The following is a 21,838-nucleotide window of genomic DNA, read 5'->3' on the forward strand; positions in this document are numbered from 1 at the left end:
TAAATATTCACTGTTTTTATTTCTTAATATCTGTATTACTATACAGTTGATATCTTATTTCATCCATGGGAACCTTCATGCCTATGTATAAAAGATGTCATTTCACCTAAAAATTCTGCTCTCTTATTTCAGCTATTCTCTTCCCACCTTTAAAAAAATATATGCCTTTTATAAAGGCCTCGGAGATACAGTTCATTTAAACATCACATCAGTCAATGTGCTAACCCTGGGGATAGAAAAAGGTCTAAGACATGGTCCCTAGCCCCAAAGCTCAAGATTTTTACAATTAAGTATGGGACAAAGACATAAACAGATCATTTTAATCGCACCCCTGTGACAAGTGCTGTAAGAGTGACATTTGCAGGATGACCTAAGGTTCAGAAAAAGGGCATTTGGCTCTGTCTAGCAAGTCTGGGAAATTGGGAGAAGATGCTGCTTAAACTGGATCTTAAGAAAATAACACCATTAAGGAGGAAGATGTGAGCCTCGTGGGACACTCGAAAGCACCGTGTTCCCTTACTCTCAGCCCATGAGTTTGTCTCTGAGTTTACTGAAAAAAGAAGGTTCGTTTAGATAGTGGATGCATGTTTTATGGCCAATGTGCCAGTTTGTTTTCATGAAGCTGTCACCCCCTACCCTCCAGCTAAAATATTGTTCACACCACTTACTTGGCTGTCACGTGTACCTTGCATTTTAACTAAAATGACCATATAATTTATTGTCCAAAGTCAGGCACTTTTGGAGTAGAGGGCACTATCAATAATTGTGCCAGGAGAGCAGGCATAACACACTATTTAACCGATCGTTTTATTTATCTATCCATCCTCATTATCTAGATTGTGGCAGAGATGGGTTTTACACATCTTTGTTGCTTCTAGTGAACCTGGTACTTGCTACATGGAAAACAGTAAATAAATCTCTGCTAAATAATAATAATCATAACAAAGTGGTAATGATAATTATTTTAAATAAGATTATGCAATGGGGTAGATTTCCAGACCCACCCAAATACAGGTGTTGGCATTTTGCCACACCATCCAGCCCTTGAGATGCCCAGGACCCCACCCCGTTTGCTTTGGTGGATTCACAGGTTTCCTTAACCATTAAAGAGGGGTGCATCCCACTCCCAACCTGCTCTCTTCCTTCTTAACTTCTTTGTCCTCCTAACTCTTTTTTTTTTTTTTTTTTTTTTTAAGATTTTATTTATTTATTCATGGGAGACAGAGAGAGAGACAGAGGCAGAGGGAGAAGCAGGCTCCCCGCCGCGGGGAGCCCGATGCGGGACTCGATCCCAGGACCCTGGGATCATGAACTGAGCCGAAGGCAGACGCTTAACCGACTGAGCCACCCAGGCGTCCCTGTCCTCCTAACTCTTATAATCCAAGTGACCCTCATTTCATAGAGGGACAGGAAGAGAGAGGATCATGTCCCAGCCTCTCCTCCTGTTGTCTTTCTTTTCGTGGAACACACACACACACACGCACACACAGAGGCACATACACACACAAACAAAACAACAACAAAACACAAAAACAAAAACAAAACCAGCTTTGGGATATAACTCACATACCACGCACCTTACCCACCTAAAGTATACAATTCACAGAGTTGTGCGTTTATCATCAAAATCAAGCTGAGAACATTTTCATCACACCTACAAGAAATCCTGTGTCCTTTAGGCACTGATCACCCCCTAACCCCTCCATTCTCCCCCACCCCGGTCCTAGGCAGTCACTAATGCATTTTCTGACTACAGAATGGCCCATCTGGACATTTCATATAAATGGAATCATACAGTATGTTGTTCTTGTGGCTGGCTTCTTTCACTTAGCTTATTGTTTCCAAGGTTCATCCATGTTGTGGTAAATATTGGTACTTCATTCCTTTTTATTGTCAAATAATATTCCATGGTTCAGATATACCCATTTTGTTGACCCATTAATCTGCTGGTAGACACTTGGGTTGCTTCCACCTTTGGCTTTTGTGAATAACACTGCTATGAACACAGTTGTATAAATATCTGAGTCCCTGCTTTCAATACTTTTGGGTATATATCCAGAAGTGGAACTGCTGGATCATATGGTAATCTTAGGCTTAATTTTTTGAGGAGCCACCATATTGTTTTCCACAACAGCTGCACCATTTTACATCCCCACTAGCAATGTGCAAGGGTTCTAATTTTTCCACCTCCTCGCCAAGTAAGTGGAATGTTGTGGATGTCAAGTGGTATCTAACTGTGGTTTTGGTTTGCATTTCCTTAACAGCTAATGATATTGAGCATCTTTTTACATGCTTATGTCTCCAACACAAGTGAAATTTATACAAACTCTTTGAAGAAATGTCTATTCGGATCTTTGCCCATTTTTTATTTGGATATTTTGTCTTTTTACGTATTCTTTTCCTAATTTACTCACATGCAGATCGGAATTCTTTGTAAATCTGATGAAGCTTGAGCTACAAAGTCTTTTAAAACCCTCAGTGGGCTCTAGCAATGTGCTCATATGAACATATATTATTATGAAATTTGGAAAAAATTGTCTTTAAACAATTGTTACGACCTCTTTCCACTCTGATTCCCTTTAGTCACACTTCCCTTCAAGTTGATTTGTGTTGGGTGGCCACAGATATATTGTATGTATAATTTTATATTATTTTCCTTAAGGTGTGTACCCAAATTACGTAACTTTGGGCTTCACAAAACCTGGATCTGCTCCTACTTATATAAAATAAATTCCTACTCTCCTGAGAGCCTTCTCTTTCGATTCTCAAATGCCTAGTTTGAAGGAGAAACAAAATTCTCTACATAAGATCTTCCTTCCTTTTGGCAACTTTCTGCTACAGGGAAATATAATTCTCATTCACGTACGTGGTTGCCTCTGACTGCTCACAGAGGATTAGTAAACAGCATTCTAGGGTGTTCTCACCTGATGTCTCCTCTCCTTGTAGCTCCTGTCATCACTACTCCTCTGGAAACAGTGGATGCCTTAGTTGAAGAAGTGGCTACTTTCATGTGTGCGGTGGAATCCTATCCCCAGCCTGAAATTTCTTGGACCAGAAATAAAATTCTCATTAAGTATGTATTCTGCCTTTTTCTGTTAAGAATACCCACTGCTGCCTTGCAATTTAACTTTGTCATAAATGGAATCACAGCTCTTGGTAGTACAAAAGCTCACCTTCTAGAATATGAAAAATGCAAATGTCCTCATTTTATAAATGTAAGATCTGAATGTCAGTGAGGTTAAGAGAATTGCCCAAAGCAAAACCGAGACTTCGCTGACATGGGGACATGTGGGCTATTTCCAGGACGCCATTAGGAAATACCATGACATCCTCAGTCTGGGGGCACAGAGCACATGTTTCAGGACATGCTGGGGAATTAACAGGGACCAGACTTCTCTCCTCTACTTCTACTACCCCAATCAGGTAAAGTATGTTGTCTAGGAACCTGACCTCTAGGTCACCGTAACTTTTTCTTTTGAAAGTCAGAAGGGGTTCCTGATATATAATGAGGCAGCCTCTCCAACAGATAAAATTCCCACTTGACGTGAAAAGGTCATGCTCTCTTTTCCTCATTTACAATAGTTATCTGATCAAAAACACTGTAAAAAAATCTGTAAGGCAGGGAACCTGGCTTCCCAGCAGGCAATATAGCTTTGCACTAGGGCCAGAGTGCTTATACTGGTAGCCACAGATGGAGGTCCATGAACTTGCATGAGGAAAAGTTATGTCTTTATTTGCACTAAACCCTAATGAAATTTAGTGTTTCCTTCTATGATACATGTTGTAATGTGGGAAATTACCCTGTGCTGTGGTCACCTTCAGGTTGTCTCCCAGGCAAGCTATTCCCAAAGTCCTGTGATAAAAAGGCTCAAAATAAGATGCTTGAAATACAGTTGACCAAATCCATTTAAAATAAAATAAAATTTTAAAAAATATAAAATATACAGAGACAAGGAGAAAGAAATGGGATAAATTAATGTACTTAGGAACCTTGGTTCACTCAGTGTTTCTATGTCCAGTCTCTCTTGTGCCTCAGACTTCCCCACTGCAGTGTTCTTATAAAGACCAGTATGGAGGCTGAGCCACAGATGGAAGGTGCCTGAAGCTAATAACATATCCTTGCTCTGTTGGAAAGATACAAGCACATTTGGCCATGACTCTAGCTTGCCAATGAGCCTGCTGAACAGCCATGGATTTTAAGTGTGTTTCTTGGGTAGAGTTCATGGGACCATAAAGGGACCACATATTTATTTTTTGAGAGAGAGAGAGAAAAAGTGAGCGAGCAGGGAGGGGCAAAGGGAGAGAGAGAATCTAAAGCAGGCTCCATGCCCGGCACTCAGAGCCTGACATGGGGCTCAATCCCACAATGCCAAGATCGTGACCTGAGCTGAAATCAAGACTCAAACACCCAACTAACTGAGCCACCCAGGTGCCCCAAGGGACCACACTTTATGTCACCAATGGGTGGTTGATTTAGGGATGACAGAGCTGTCAGTCTAGAGGTGGCATGATTATAAACTTGTCTTTCCATCCCTTTCTACTCGAAGCCATAATCTTCTTTGTTCCATCATATTTTCTATTTCTATCAATCTTTGGCAGGTTGCTATTTTATTTACTGCCTATATTCAACACACCTTATCAGCTCTCCCTGTGTTTTACAAGTCACTCTCCTGTCTTCCTCTAACATGAGTCATTGTGCCAATATCTCCTAAGCTATTAGCTTTACGTTTTACATGCTCCACATTTTCATGAGTTTTATCTATTATTTATGTCTTTGTCTTCTATAGTAAAATAAATAAAATAATGTCTTTAAATAATACAGAAAAACTTCATTGTAAATATGGATCATGAATCACAGCAGTCATAAAAGAACCTGTGAAGTTATCATGGAAGTTAGATAGCTTTGTATTTTATTACAGCTGTTGCATATATCTTCACATATTTATACCCTTCCCTACTTTGAAATTATAATAGTTGTTAGATAGTCAACATTCAGTATTCAAAGGTCGATGTTCAAAGACCACTCTCCCCACCACAGCCCTCTAACTTGTCTGGGAAGGAAGTTTGATGCCTGCATCATAAATAGCTTTGAAAAATATGGCCCTATGATCCTCTTGTATGTTTCTCTCTCAACATTATAAGGAGATGAAGAAATGAGTTTTTTTTTAATTACACAAAGAAAATCAGCATTATAATATATATAATTATATTATATATAACATATATATTTATTCATATATATTTATTTATATATAAATAATATAAGCTCATGTTAATTTGGCTTGTAATACTATGAATAAAATCACTTAATACATCTGAATCTTCCCTTTATTATAAGACAAAAATGTTACAAATAAATAAGAAGTAAATGGAGCTATAGGTTTGAATAGTTAGTTGATAGTCAAAGAATCTGTGAAATAGGAAGAAACTACATTTTGAAAATATATTCCAGTGCCCTTTGAGGAATAATGAATACCTGGACACAGAAGAAACCTGAAAAGCACTACCTCAGCCAGGTGATCAAGGTCAACAGCAACAGTGAAAAATGACATTGATAGCATACCCTTGCTATGATGTGATGTGGCACTCTGCTTTTGTGATCTTCCTCCCAAAAGCCATAAACCCAGTTTTATCATGATAAAAACATAAGGCAAAGTCCAGCAGAGGGGCGTCCTACAAAATACTTCACAAGTACTCCACAAAATAGTCAAGGTCATCAAAAACAAGGAAAGTCTTAGAAACTGTCACAGTCAAAAAAAAAGCCTAAGGAGATATGACAAATAAATGTAATGCAGTGACCTGGATGACATCATGGAACAGACAAAGACATTAGGTAAAAACTAAACAAACCTGAATAAACTAAGACTTACAGAAACTAGTTAATACTGTATCAATATTGGTTCATTAATTGTAACAAATATACCACACTAATCTAAGATGTTCACAATAGAGGAGACTCATGAAGGAGGTATACAGAAAGTACTATCTTTTCAATTTTTCTATAAATCTAAAAATGTTCTAAAAAATTCTATTTTAAAAATTATAAATACTTGAATATTCCTCATAATCCACAAGCAATTTACTCTAATTAAGCAACAATGATGCAAGAGCTTATAAATCTTGAACACTTTATATTTCACAGAGTGGCTAGACTCTTGGTCCACAAGTACATCTGTAAAATATTCCAATGTTCATATTTTTCCATGAACACTTACACAGAGCAAAACAAAACAAAATCAACAAAATTACATGTGAGTGAGTCTCATGGCTTGCCATAATTATTTATTGTGAGTTAGTGAACTACCCAGTGATTACACTATCCTTAGTCACATTAGACCAAAATCTACTATACATCTTTTGGTTCCTCTTCAAGATCAGTATACAATGGTAGTCACCTGTTGAGATTAGAACATCAAGAATCCACTTCCTTTCCCATTTTTTGTTTTCACATTAGTTCCCTATTTCTACTGTAACAAATGACCAAAAACTTAGTGGCTTAAAATAATAGAGATTCGTTATTTTACAGTTTTGGGAGTCAGAAGTCTGAAATAGGTCTCTCTGGGCTAAAATCCAGGTGTTGACAGAGCCGCATTCTTCCTGGTGGCACCAGAGAAGAATCTGATTTCTTGCCTTCCCCAGCTTCGAGAGGGCTACCTGCCTTCCCTGGCCCCTTCCACCACTTTCAAAGCCAGCAATTCCATCCCTCTGCCCTCTACCACCACTGTTGCATCTCTTCTCATTCTTTGGGTTCCCTCTACCATCTTTCAAGGACCATCATGATTATATGGGGCCAAAGTGCACAAGCCATGATACTCTATTTTAAGACCCTTGGTATCTATAAAATCCCTTTTGCCCTGTAAGGTAACATATTCATGGGTCCTGGGGATTAAGACATGGATTTTGAGGGGAACATTTTTCTGCCTAATGTATACATTTTGCATAAAGAATCTTTATTTGGTCATAAAACCTACTTTTATGTTGATGCTTCCCCTCACATTTTTGTTTCCCCAATTCCCTTCTCAACAAACAACATGTAATTTAATGAGATAATGTATGTAAAACATCTATTTTTACAGTTTGAAGCAGTTTTGCTTCCTTATATATTCCAAGGAACTAGAACTGTGCTTGGCACTTGTCAGGCACTCAACAAATACTTGTTTAATAAACGAATGCTCAGTTAATTGTTAGTTACTTCTATAAATATTTAGTTCTTCCCGCTAGTCACAATTATGTGTGTGTGTTCATTCCCTGGCTGCTACCTTCCAGTAATTAGGGGAGGAAACTCATATGTCTTGGTAATAATATACTTTCCTGAATAAAGTAAACTTTACGTTTGGACTTATCAACAGACATCACCTTTTGAAAGCATTCTGGAGGGACTCAGTGGTGCTTTGATTATTGGAGTCTACGGAAGATTGGAATGCAATGTTGGCTTTAAATTACCAACTAAGGTTATTATTCAGAACTCATTCAACTTTCCTTTTGCTTTTAATCTGCTTCCTCCATTGACAAGTCATCTGTTTTGATTAGTTAATCATAGCCGAAAAACATCACACAGGAGGTCCTAACCTGCCATTGCTGTCTGTGACCTGCAGGCTCTTTGACACCCGGTACAGCATTCGAGAGAACGGGCAGCTCCTCACCATCCTGAGCGTAGAAGACAGTGATGATGGCATCTACTGTTGCACAGCCAACAATGGCGTGGGGGGCGCCGTGGAGAGCTGTGGGGCTCTGCAAGTGAAGATGAGTGAGTGGGAGAGAGCCTCTGCTCGTGATGTTAAAGCTGACCTGGTATACCCCGGAGCAGGCAGTAAATAGAGCCTCCTGCACACCTGGAGGTTCAGCAGCCAGCCAAGTTCAAGTCCAAAACACAACCTTGAGGCAGTGAATTCTACACCTTGTATTCCTGTCCTCAACTACAGGCAAGCCCAGTTCTCTAGCCTCGCCTGTTTTCTTGCCTGTCCACAGTGCCTTCTGCTCCATCCTGCCTTCTGCTACCAGGCAACCTCCCTCTCAAATCTTCTCCCTGCACCTTTAAAACAGTTCCAACCAGATGCACTTTCTATCTCTAACCTCTTTGCAGACACTTCTATCCTTTTGCCTTATTTCAAACTTGATTTTCTTGGATAACTTTTCAAACTTGAGTGGCTTTTCTGCTTCACTGGAGGCTGTTTATTTTTCCCCACTCTTCCTGTCTACAAGGCTAGCAAGGACCCCTAGCCCCCTTTCAAGCCATTACTGCTGTGCAAAATCTTTCCTCTCATGAGGACATGTGCCATTCTGACCATTCTCTCCTGTACATCTATTCAAGTCACCTACTCACTTCTAGGCACTCCCCTCCTGCCCCTCCAACATCTACCAAAGACTTTGATTCCAGACTCATTATCTTTCTATCCATCCCTACTCCTGCCACCATCCTAAGGGATTTGAACAACCATGAAACAGCCTCTAGCCATTTCATCCTTACAACTCCTGATCTCTACAAGTCCAGTGATATCTGCCTTAACTGTTTATCAGTCAACCCCATCAATGACCTTGTCACCCCCAGGAAATGATCTGTACTTAAAATTGTAAGCTCCAGTATGTCATACTCTGAACATGGACACTTCTATTTCTCACTCTGTCCCATGAAGAAAACACTTTCTCACACTCATCATGTGCCTCCAGAGAGAAGGCACAAACTCTGTCTCTTCCTCAGCTAAGAACAGAGTCCAGCTCTCTCACTCCCTTACTCCCACTATACTGCCATCACCAGCGTGCTCACGTTCTCTTGCCCTTGACTCCTCCATTCTCCCACCCACTGACGCCCAATCGGGACTTCCTCAGTTCTCTCTCCACTGGGCTTTCTCTCCTCCCTGGTGTTCTATCATCCAGCACTCTTACCAGCACCCTCAAATCTCATGACCTCCTGTGCTGGAAGCCCTAGCTGCTTGTAGACTGTCCACCTTGTCATAATGTAACCTTTATTTTCTTCTGACACCACACTGCTGATGGCAAAAATCACAACATGCGGGTGCCATACAAAATCAGTGGGGTCCTGTTCCACCTGGGAACTTTTTTATTGCAAGTTATGTTGTTAGCTCTGATTGTCATCACTATTTCTTTTATCTTTTACTTTTCTACTTTGTGGTCATTGTTTTGCTGAAGGAAGTCATTCGCTCCTTCTTTTCAAAGTGTGAGCATGTGATTGTATAAAATCTAAGGATGCATTTTCTGAATCTTTGCATCGCTGGAAGTCTTTACTTTGCCTTTATTCCTGGATAATAATTTGTCTAGGTATAGACGAGAGTTTAAAAAGGCTCTTCCCTTAGCTTTTATTAAACAATTATTCACTGTCGTATGACATTCCACGCTGCAGCTGAGAAATCTTTTTCTTATTCCTGTAGGTAAGTCTAGTGTTTATCTTTTTTTAAAATTTTAGTATTTTCTCTTCATTTCTAGAATTCATAAATTTCTCAAATTCATAAGAATATGTTAGGTGTGGTTTTCTTTTATTATTCCTACTTAGTGTTAGGTGGGCCTTTTGAATCTAAAACCAAAGTTGTTTTTTGAATCTGAAAGAAAAGTTTTTGTTTTTCAAAATGAGATCTACTTTTTTCTTTTTTTTTTTAATTTTTTGAGATCTACTTTTTTCTATTTTTCTTCCTCTTCATTTTATCTAATTCTTAAACTTTTCATTAACAAATGTTAGATCTTTTTTTTTTTTTCATTTTTCATGACCCCAATATTTTCTCATACTTTTTCTACCTTCTTGGAGATTTATTTAACTTTTCCTTCCATATCATGAACTCAAGTCTTCAAGATGACCATTCTACTATTCTGCCCTAATACTGAGTACTTTGATCTTAAAAACCCGTATTTTTAATTTCTAGGAATTACTTCTCTGCTCCTTTTTTTTCCCAAAGCAAACTCTGTGTTTTATGATGCAATATTTGCTCAAGCCTCTATAAGGATATCACTAATGTATTTTTATTATTTTATTTTTTTAAGATTTTATTTTATTTTATTTTATTTGAGAGAAAGAGAGCATAAGCAGAAGGGAGGGACAGAGGGAGAGGGAGAAGCAGACTCCCTGTTGAGTGGGGAGCCCAACGTAGGGCTCAATCCCAAGACACTAAGATTATGACCTGAGCCAAAAGCAGATGCTTAACTGAGTCACTCAGGCACCCCAACTAATGCTTTTTTTTTTTTTTAAATAATCTTCCTTTTCTTGCTTTCTGTTCTCTTCATGATTAAGTTTTGATTTCCTTTTGGTTCCTTTTTTTCCATGTTCATGTTTTTTCTCAAACATCTACTAATTTTTTATGTTTGATAGTACTTATAAATGAAGTCCTACAATCATTAGAATAGGGATGTAGCGGGGCTAGTGGGACATTGTGTGGAAGCTGGTCTGGGGTTCTGTGAGTGGGTAGGGGTGTACCCACAAGAAAGCTTCCTTTCAGCATATGGGCAGTGAGGAAATCAAGTAAGGAAACCTGAATGTTCTCCTTTGCTAAATAATGAAGGCTTGATTCTGAAGACAGAGCACATTTAAGTATTTCACTATTTTGTGGGGCTACCTTTCCTTTGAACATTTCTCATATTCTCTCTGGCACTAAATGTTCTTTATTTTGGATCTATCCTAAATCTTCTCTTCTTTTCTCCACATTCTCCTTAGGAAAGCTCACCCAGTCATGTGGGTATACACAGGTTTGGCCATCCCAACTGCTAACATTTTGGAATGCTCCCACACTGCTTGGTAGAGACCTCCTTCCTGAGACCCCCAAGACCCTGGCCTCCATCACTACTCCACTACCCTCGAATCTCTCCCAGGAGCTCCCTCCCCCAAGAGGTCCATCAACTAAGGGTTCCATGCTGGCATAGCATGATGCTTCCAGCATCCCACTTTAACATGATGGCCAGCTCAGATGGGCCAGTGGTCATGGCTCCACCTGAAGAGTCTTCCCTTACAGTGGGGAATCCATGACTCAACATCAATACTTAACTCATTCCCATGTCACTTTAGCTTCAAGTTTCCACAAGAGTTCTCCTCACCTCTCACCCAACAGATGACCAAGACATCTATTTCACTGAGAAGACAGGAGTCATTTGCTTTAAACAAAAGTTATTTGCTTAAGACATTTGGCATAGGGATCAGTTCAAGGAACCCAAGGGAAGGAATGGATAACACTCTCTTGGCCTAGGTCATAGGAATATCAACTCTTAAGCTAAGCTTTTGCCAGCAGCTGTATGATAACCCAACTCACAACTGAGGTGCCTGGCCATCATCTAAATGTAGGTGTTCACTGTTGTTGATGAGGAGATTTGTGTAATTTAGATAGTGGGCAAAGTGACAAAGTTAATATTTTCCTATAATATGTTTAAAGCCTGACTTGTAATTTTGCCATAATCCAAGATCATACCAACTCTAAATGGCAATAATTGCCTAGATTAAACATCAAAAGACCATGCAGTCTTTGCAAATATCACTCCCAACCACCACTAACCACCACATGCACAATTAAAATGGGAGAAAAACGTCCTTATTTCACGCTTTTCTCCGTCAAAGTAACACACTGATTTCAGCACAGGACCTGAAAGAAATAAAATGTATCCATTTCTCAGTAGTCTCTCCTGCAAAGACAGGTCTCTGTTTTGTATCTGTAACATGAGATTCCTAAGGAAATAAATGTAGTTTTCATTATTTATGAATGTTTCAAGTAGTAAAATAACAGACTTCCTGAACTTGTCAATTCTTCTATACATTAGATTTAATAACTTCCTCTGAAAGCTTACTATTGGAGAATAAACAATAGCCGGCATAAACTATTTCTTCTGACAGAATTAATTTAAAAGCATTTCACAGAACAGTAAATTATAAAGTTTGCTTCACAGAGTACAGTTACGCTAAATTGTATGACAGAATTTCTCCAATTACTGATACAATAACGTCTAGTTTACTTTCTAGAGGATAAATGTATCTAATTCTTAATCACCAAATTTAAGAGTCAAAGTGAGACTAAAGGAAAAGGGAAAGCATAACTCAGAGTTATATAAAAAATAGACCAAATATCTCTTAAATGTTTTTGTGTCTGTTGGTATGAATTAAATGATGTTGACTTGTTACCGTGGCAGTTTATTTTAATCAACTTTTCATTAACTATCTTTTAAAGTGAAGAATACTATGACTTCAAACTCCTAGTATGTTTCATGACTTTGTGTTTTTCAAATAAGATATGAATAAAACAGAGATAACCTAAACTTTGAAAAATTATTTCTGTTTGATATCCACCCAAAACCTGTCTTAGCATTTGGTAAATCCTGTAATGTAATAAATTATTCTTAAAGTGAATATTTAGACTTAAATAGAAAAGAAAAAGTTTAATGCAGCCATATTGCCTTTTTAATTTTGAATTTTTGTTTCCCTTTAGAGCCAAAAATAACTCGTCCTCCCATAAATGTAAAAATAATAGAAGGATTAAAGGCAGTTCTACCATGTACTACAATGGGCAATCCCAAACCATCAGTGTCGTGGATTAAGGGGGACGGTGCACTCAGGGTAAGTGATTATTATGAAAACATGTCTATACAACTTGTTTTCAAATACAACAAATCTTTGCAAAGTCAGTTACATGATCACAAATTTCTAGTATAAAATTGTTCCCTTATATAACATTTTAACCAAACTTAAATATTCCTCTTCCCATGCACACCAACTATAAGGCATTCTGGCTGGGGCTGGCTAGGGAAAAAAAGATGGGAACCAGTTGTTCTTTATAGGGATGAAAAAGGAAGAAAAGCAAAAGCAAAGCTAGAGTGTTTCTTTGTCAATTGGTTGGTTTTAGTAGAACCATTTTATTTTCTGACACTGGATCTTTGAGACACGGGAGATAAAAAAGATAAAACTAAAATCCAGGTCTTAGACCCAACAAACAGTTTCTGGGAGGAGAGTGGGAAAGGAGGTTTGGAAGGCAAGGAATGAGAACTCTGGAGTCAAGTTAGAGCACAAACATCAACACTGGTGAACAAACTCCCTGACAAATACCTCAGTCACAGAACAGTCAAATTAAAAATCTATTATGTGCATGCTTATTTTATATTGCTTTTGTATCTCATACCTACATTTACTGGTAATTGATTACACTGCATCATCACTGTCACCTACTAACTGTGAACTCAGTGAGGTTTCTCATCTTACTATGCTCAGAATATTCCACAGAGAATATGTAGGTGTTGATATATGTCAATTAACTGAAATGAAGTATAATATCGATTAGCTTTGTTTTATTTAAAATAAAACAAATAATTTTGTTTATGATAATCTATATGATAATCTATAAGTGATATTTTTGATGATAGCAGCGATGATGATGACCTGATGAAGTAAGGCAATGATATCTTGATAAAGCCATGGACGTTTTATTTATTTATTTATTTTTTATTCTTATGTTAATCCCCATACATTACATCATTAGTTTTAGATGAAGTGTTCCATGATTCATTGTTTGTGCATAACACCCAGTGCTCCATGCAGAACGTGCCCTCCTCAGTACCCACCACCAGGCTAACCCATCCTCCCACCCCCCTCCCCTCTAGAACCCTGTTTGTTTTTCAGAGTCCATCGTCTCTCATGGTTCGTCTACCCCTCCGACTTCCCCCGCTTCATTCTTCCCCTCCCGCTACCTTCTTCTTCTTCTTTTTTTTTTTTTTCTTAACATATATTGCATTATTTGTTTCAGAGGTACAGATCTGAGATTCAACAGTCTTGCAAAATTCACAGCGCTTACCAGAGCACATACCCTCCCCAGTGTCTATCACCCAGTCACCCCATCCTTCCCACCCCACCCCCCACTCCAGCAACCCTCAGTTTGTTTCCTGAGATTAAGAATTCCTCATATCAGTGAGGCCATGGACGTTTTAAAAATCATGTCCCTATCCTTGGCAGGAAAATTCCCGCATTGCAGTTCTTGAATCTGGGAGTTTAAGGATTCACAATGTGCAAAAGGAAGATGCAGGACATTATCGATGTGTGGCAAAAAACAGCCTCGGGACGGCATATTCCAAATTGGTGAAGCTGGAAGTTGAGGGTAAGGAGTTGCATTCCTTCCCATTACGGTGCTATTAGAAGGGCCTCATGTTCTACTGTGAAGGCTGGACATTAGCTTGCAGAGGCAGACATGTGGGTAGACTAGTTCCCTTAACTGTTGCAGATACTAAAGCACAAGGTCAAAACTCTGAAAAGAAAAATTAAGAAGAGAAAGAAGTGTGCCCTAGTATAATAGGTCATATTCCATCTATTGCCCACAATCACTGGTAATTTTGACCAAAACAGACTAAATTCACTAAAATAGTAATACAGTAAGACACCAGTTCAGAACTTCTATTTGGCTTAGACAATTCTTCCTTGCTTATAAAATTTGAAAACCCTCATTTTTTCTTTTTCAGTAACTTTTTTCAGATTGTATTCTATCACAAAGGGTTGAGAAAAATAAAATACTGACTCAAAATGTATAACTAAAATATTTATTAATTAATAAAAATATTCCTAGTTCTCTGAGTTACATTGTCAAAATACTTTTCATTTTTTAAAATCTTCTTTTAAAGTCAACCAATTCAGCAGCTAGTTGTAAAGGTCTTCACTGAGAATTCAGAATCCAGATAGGGCAAAGTGTTCTACCCATTTGACTGTCAGATCCTTCTTGATCTAAAATCACATCACATTTTGCTTAAAAATAGAAACTACCAGCATGCCTGTGCTCGGTGAGCAAACTAAGTACAAAACTCTTCCCAGCTCTTCCTGTTCTATGCTGTAGAATTAATCTCTCTGGCTCCCAATTCTCTCATCTGAAAAGTGGGATTTGTTACGAGTATTCAGTGAGGTAAGGTGTTGACAGGTAGCTAGCAGAGGGCGTGACCCTTTGTAAACACTCAATAACTGTTGACTATAAGAATCATCACCTATTTTTCTGCTTTTCTCTTATCTGATTGACAAAGTATTTGGGCTTTCTCACACTGGCCCACATTATAGTTCAATTGGGAGAGACTTCGGGAGTTCCCCATAGCGTACTTTGACTCCATCCTACTCACTTAAGCCCACATATCTTCCTTCTCAATCATATAGTTTTCTATTAGCTCCTTTTAGATTATTTTTATTTCCTAGGCAGGTCTTCCTCTCATAACATTAATAATCTCCTTTCCTACATCTGCTTCTAACGTAACATCTTTATTACGTCATTGCATCAGTTGCTCATAGAATCTCTATTAACTCCTCATAGAAAAGAAAGAAGTTGATGGGAATAATGGCTGTCAGATGTAAAAAAAAAAAAGATACATTTTCAGCATAGTTGCTATAATTTAGTATTTTCTGCATTAGCAATGGCATTTAAAGCTCAGTATGCAATACCCAGTTGATGGGACTTACTCAGTGAAAAACAAACATACAAACGCACTCAATCACACATTCGGACACTGACTATCTGCCTGGATTCAGTGTTTCCTTGAACTGTACATGGAATAATACAGAATGAATGTTATCCATTTGTACATAATATCATAAAGATTTTCCTCTTCAAGATATTAAATATAAGCCCTCTGTATTATAATACAGAATGCTGATAGTTTATAGGTCACAGTCTTCATAGATATTGAAAATATTTGCTTTAACACTGACTAGAGAAAATGAACACAAATCACAATTAGTTGGAGTCCAATTACACAGCTTGGTCTTCCGTTGCCATTTAATTTTGCATCACACCTGTCAGTAAAACTGAATACTGTCTTCTCTCTTCTTAACACTTAAATGGGCATGCTCATTGCTTTAACAGTTAATGTATACGGAGGTGTTATTAAACTCACTAGTATTGAGAGCTCATAATATCATTTAAAGTTACTCTAACAGCAGGTAAAATGATCCTTTTAGCACACATCTATTTCTACTCCATTTTGGTCCCTATTAAAGTAGCCAATATATGTGAAAATTTGTGACATGCTTAGCACAGTGGCTGGCACATAATAAACATTTAATAAATGGCATAAATTATAATCATTACTATTAGAGCATTAAAATTGTAGCAAATCTGTATGGCTTCTCTTGAAGTTCTGAACGGCTGGCTTCCACTTAAAGAAATAGTTAAGGCATTTCCACAAGATATAATGCAGACATGATCTATTTAAAGGAAGGGCCAATTTAACCAACAATTCAGAACAGGTGAAAAACCAACTGAAAAGCAACTGGCACAACCCCGAATGCGTCTGTAAAGACCTACTAACCGGGCAATAGTGAGGGCTGAAGATAAAGCTAGGCCCATAGTCAGTGAGGCAGATGAGCATTTGTTATGCATTGTGTAAGTAACTCTGAAAATTAGTCTGAGCAAATTAGAATGAGAACTCCATAATGTCATTCAATGCCGGGCTATATGTACTGCACGTGGTCATGCCATGGAAAAGTTGTTTGCCATTGCTAGCTTCTAACGGGGAGAAGCATACCAATTGTGGATGGTCTTAGGCGCTGTAACAAACGTGAAACAGCCTTCAACACAAAAGTTAAGCTCCCTTTCTAGATCACCATCCTCAGGCTGCTGGACCTCTGGAATGGCAACATGAAGATAGTCAACCTTTCTGTCTTATCTTAAAAGGTTCGAACAGTGACATATAAAATTACTAATGAAACCGTCTAACTCAAGCACAGCCAAACATGGATGTTCTTCCAAAAGGATGAGCAATGGGATGGCTAACATTTTAAAATGCTAAATGCTTACGTGGATTATTTTATTGAATCCTCACTAACAGTCGGTGAAGAAGGTCCTATCATTGTGCTATTTTAAGAAACTAAGAAACAGAGGACAACTAACTCACAGAGGTGTCTAAGACATTGAGTAATGCTAAATATTGTGTACTCTATTAAGGAACAGATAATCATGTGCGACACTGCCAAGAGTAGTGTCAGAATAGGGGTGAGAGAAAAAGACAAGAGAATATAAATGATGGAGAATGGGAGCTGACAAAAAGAGACAGTAGGTATCAACAAATTTTTTTCAATAAATTTGGCAGAGAAAAGGGAAAAATCAAAAAAGTGAGCAGTAGCTAGAGGTATATATGGTATATAGGTAATGTTGTGCAAGATTTTTCTTTTAAAAAGATTAAAATGTTAAAAAACTGAAAATGTTAAAATATGAATGAGAAGAGGCTCAGAGAAAAGGACACTTAAATATAAAGGAGAGAGGTAGACTATTCAAGGGAATGCGGTACTTCAAGGGAAGGCAAAAACAGTGTATCGAGGGGACAAATAGAGTGATAAACCCTATACAGAGGGTGACCACTTATCCCAGTTTGCCCAGGACAGTTCTGGTTTACACCTGTTGTCCTAGAATAATTATTAATAGAATCCTCCTTGTACCTTCAAAAGTATCCAGGCTTCAATGACAGATTATATGATCACTGTACTTAGGAAGAAGGAACTTCCTTCCTTGTAATAGGAAGGAGAAAGGGGGTATATTCCACTATAAACGAGTTAGTGAGTTTGGTAGATGGAATTTGAGAAAGCTCTGTTGGATTCTATTTCCTTTAGGAAGTAGAAAGTTAGTTTATCTTCTGAAAACACTTCTGTAAAGGGAGGTGGAGGACTGAGGAGAGTGGAAAGGTTTTAAAATAGCTGTTGGGAATGGGAGAGATGACTCACAAGGGGAACTACGATTCCTAGGTAACATTAAAGTTTTAGTAGAGAATGGGACTGTGAATATGGAGTGACATCAATGTGCCTCACTGTAGAAAAAGAAGTTCAGACAAAGTAGAATGCCAAATCCAAAGGCAAGATACAGGAATTGGAGTTTGCCAGGAAGGAAAACAGGGCAAAGGATTTGAGAATTATTGCAAGAGAATGGGTGGTTGAAGCAATTAATCATGGTATTTCTTCATACCAAATATACAAATGTAGGATTAAACACTTACAGCACCAGCAATATGACAGACAAGATAACATGAATATCTTCCTACTACAAACACCCAGAATTGCTGGGTTATTCATACAACCCACAGGATAAAATTATATCTCCAGAGGCCAGGAATGAATAGGAATTGAAAAAACAGCAGTAAGCTCATAAGCTGGTTCTGCACTGTCCTGGAGCTAATGGCACGTGTAGCCATCTCTATAACCTAGAATGTGTATTTTAAGACTCTTAAGGGAACAGGAGACAAGGTTGTGGGCCCCTGTGAAGGAAGGTTAGCACTGAGAACCTTCCATAAAACTGAGAATCACAGAAGTGAAAAGGTGGACCAGAAAAATTCCATCCAATGGTACAGAAAGACAATGTAGAGGCTTATCTGGCTACCTGAATTCTAGGTGTGAGAAAGAAAAAAAAGAGGTTTTCTGATAATGAGTCTGTATTCAATGCTTAGGACTATATCTCATATAGGTTTGATAGTGAATTCATACTGCTAGCACAGTCTGGGGCTCCCAAGCTAGAGAAATTAACATAAAAATCGGTCCCAGGCCAAAGATTTAACAACAAAAAAGCTTTAAAAAATACCTTACCCAGATTCTATAGGATTTTCATAATAAAGCCACACTAAAGATGAGTTCACGATGCAGAATTATAGCATCCACAGGAAACAAACTGCCTTAAGTAAGAGTTAGCTGACATAATATTCAAAGGGATTAAAACCCCAGGAAATTCAGCTAACACAATATAATAGAGACTTGAAAATAAATATGTTTGAACTAATTAAAGATAAAAGGAGAAAAAAAGCAAAGAAAAATACATTAGAAGAAGAAAGGCAGTTCTGAGAAAGAATTAAATAAGTTTAACAAATGAAAAACATAATTATAATTAAAATTCAATGGATGAATAATGGTATGTTAGAGATGAAGAGATAATGCACGCATTAGAAGTCACCTCTTCAAAATTTAGAATTTCAATGCAGAGAGACGGGAAAGATAAAACTGAATTAAAGAAATAATTAAGGATATGCATTACAGAAAGAGAGAATAGAGAAAATATGAGAGGCTATACTCACAAGCATAATGATTGAAAACTTGCCAAAATTAATGAAAGATTTAAATCTTCAAGTATGAGAGGCACAATGAGTCCCAATCAGTAAAAACAAAGAGCAGGTACATTAATAGTTTCAGACCGAGATTCATCATAATAAACACCAAAGACAAAGAGGTGATCTTAAATTATTGAAGAAAAAACAGATTACTTATAAAGGACAACAATTAGGATGACAGCAATAAAGAAACCAACACTTTCAACTATTCCTATTATTTGGTCTAGTCTAATGGAGGTGTCTTTCTTTGTTCTTAATTAAAAAATCAAGCTTCAAAATGTGTATACATTTGTCTCCATAATTTAATTCTGATCATTTATCTAGAGGAATTATATACATAAGTGTATGTTCAAGATTACCACAAAGTTATTTGTAATAGTAAAAATTTTTAATGAATTTAAATTTGAAAAATAAAATAAATTTGCATCAATAGGAGACTGATAAAGTATGTGAAAAAATCCTATGCAGCTATTAAGAATGAGATCAATCTATATACTTTAACTTTTACAATTATCCACCAAAAATGTGATTTGGGTCTGTTTTCCAACAATGAGCCTCAGTTTCCTCATCTCTAAGATGGGGTAAAAAAAACTAGCACCTACCTCTTAGGTTGTTGCAATGATTACATGAATTAATATAGGCACATAGCAAACACTATACAATTATTTGCTGTATTTATTACTATTTATTAAGTACCTATATAGTGCTTACTACGTGCAAGGTTCTATTCTATCTCATTAGAAATATTAGCTCATTAGAAATATTAATGTGTTCATAAGTGAAAAAGTTGAAGAACAGTATGTTTTATATATTCTATATTAGAATGTATAAACTAAGCTGTTAATAGTCATCATCTCTGCATGTAGAATTACATAGGAGGTTAACGTCTATCATACACTTTACATAGCTCTCTATACTTTTTGGATTTTTATAAAGAGGAAGAATTAATACATGTACTTATATTTTGGAAAAAATTATTTCTTCCAAACATTATACTATTTTGATAAAGTGACATCAACCTTTCTGTTCATTGGTTTGATATAATATTTTTGCAGTTCTGCTCCATTCTGCTCTAGAACAAACTCAGGGACGGGAAAAGTTTTGTCAAAGGCAATTGGTTCCTATGTTGATTAGATATTTACAACATCGGCCATTGGCTGAAGAACTGGGGTTGAGGGTGAGGTCCTGATGAACAGAAGATGAAACATGCCATTTCCTTAGGGAAGGAAGTTTGAGGCCTGGAAGAGGAAGGGAGCCACCTGGATGGAGTGGGAAGTGAAGGAGTTCAGAGGGCAGCACCTGCTAGTGGATTCTCCCCCCATTTGACTCTTCTTTCTTACTTTATGGGCAGACCTGGAATCTGTGATTCCATAGTGGCTTGGAGGATCCAACACTAAAATTCAATTTGGGTTCTGATTTCTCAATGAGCATTTTCTAGATGTGGTTGAGTGTTATGACTCAACGTAAACAAAGGTAAGTTCCCATGGAAAAGTGAAGCATTACTGCTAGGTGACAACTCTACAGGTATGCTGATTTAACACTGGTAGGGAAGTATCTATCATCTCCCAAATTCCATAGTCACTTGAAATGCAGAAAAGAGTTGTCCATCTGATAACAGTGGAGTATCTTCCTTTGGAAAATTTAACCCGTCTCATGTACCTCTGTGACAATGGCCTTTAGGATAGGTTTCATGGCAGGATGTGACGAGGGCAAGAGAAATCTCCATATCATATTCCATAGATTCTAAGATGTTCATTTTTAAGTATTTTACCATAGCTGGGGTGAATCTCAGAGATATTTGTTTCTTATAATCGCCACTGGCTAATATTTGTTCCCTTTGTTGTGCATTTTAATATCTCTGAAACTGAGATTTGTCTCACTGGTCTTAAAGACAATCACACTTGCTTGGTAGTTTCTGACCTCAAGCTGAGGTCATTCTCCAAATATGAGAATGAATATATAATGATAAAACAAAAATAAATCAATCATATTGGCTCATAAAGATTTCCTTCTATTTAACTAGATATATTCCTTCCTCTTAAGATCATTTCTTTCTATCAGTTCCCCACAGAGATGAAAGCATCATTTTCAGTGGCATGATTCCATGTAGTCCCTCCCCTCTCCCCCCCCCCCACCAATTATATTTGCTGCATATTGGTTTTGTTAGGTTGAAAAGAGACAGAAGAGACTTTTCAGTGCCCTACAGAAGGAATTCTAAGTCAAGAGACAGTCTATCTGTTTCTCCAATCTGCCTCATGTTCTACTTTAGGTATCCAAAGAATGATCCATACTGTCTCTCTTATGTATCTTTATTGAACTGGTTTTCTCTAAGTTCTCTAACGGCCAGGAAGACAGACATTCAGTGGCACAGGGATGTGGTAATGGAATGGGATGATATGGATGGCAGGGCTGGAGTTTTTAAGGAGAGGTTGTATCTCAGAGGCTTTAGATGACCACTGAAATGCAAGATTCTGATTTTTACTTTCCTGTTTTTGACCCCAATTTTAAAATGATAATATAATTTTTTTAGCTGGCGTGGAGAAGTCATTGTTGACTTTTTAAATCATTGGAAAATATACACTTAAAAATTTACAAATATCTAATTTTCTTATATTTCCCTATATCCTTACACGTTTCCCTTATATTCTTTGACTTAACTATTATGAAATGATTTATTGATTTGGAACTGAGTGTCGATTTTATCACATTCTGTGGATTTCACATTCAGACAATTCTGCTTTGTGTATAGAAACTGGCTGAGTGTAGAATACTTGAGACTCCATTTAAAATAGGTGTATGGTGGAATGTACTGGAC

At 37.5% G+C, this 21,838-nt stretch overlaps 1 protein-coding gene across 5 annotated transcripts in view; it reads left to right on the forward strand.

The window, feature by feature from the left end:
• MUSK (muscle associated receptor tyrosine kinase) overlaps window positions 1-21,838 on the forward strand; it is an 87,014-nt gene that overhangs the window by 6,472 nt on the left and 58,704 nt on the right. For all 5 annotated transcript variants that reach the window (XM_044920596.1, XM_021691471.2, XM_021691470.2 and 2 more), the window contains exons 2-5: window positions 2,947-3,073; window positions 7,596-7,747; window positions 12,411-12,538; window positions 13,925-14,066. In XM_044920596.1, coding sequence (XP_044776531.1) covers window positions 2,947-3,073; window positions 7,596-7,747; window positions 12,411-12,538; window positions 13,925-14,066 — 549 coding nt within the window. The remainder of the gene's footprint in view (window positions 1-2,946; window positions 3,074-7,595; window positions 7,748-12,410; window positions 12,539-13,924; window positions 14,067-21,838) is intronic.

This window comes from Neomonachus schauinslandi, chromosome 13 (assembly GCF_002201575.2).
Source record: "Neomonachus schauinslandi chromosome 13, ASM220157v2, whole genome shotgun sequence".
Classification (NCBI taxonomy): domain Eukaryota; kingdom Metazoa; phylum Chordata; class Mammalia; order Carnivora; family Phocidae; genus Neomonachus; species Neomonachus schauinslandi.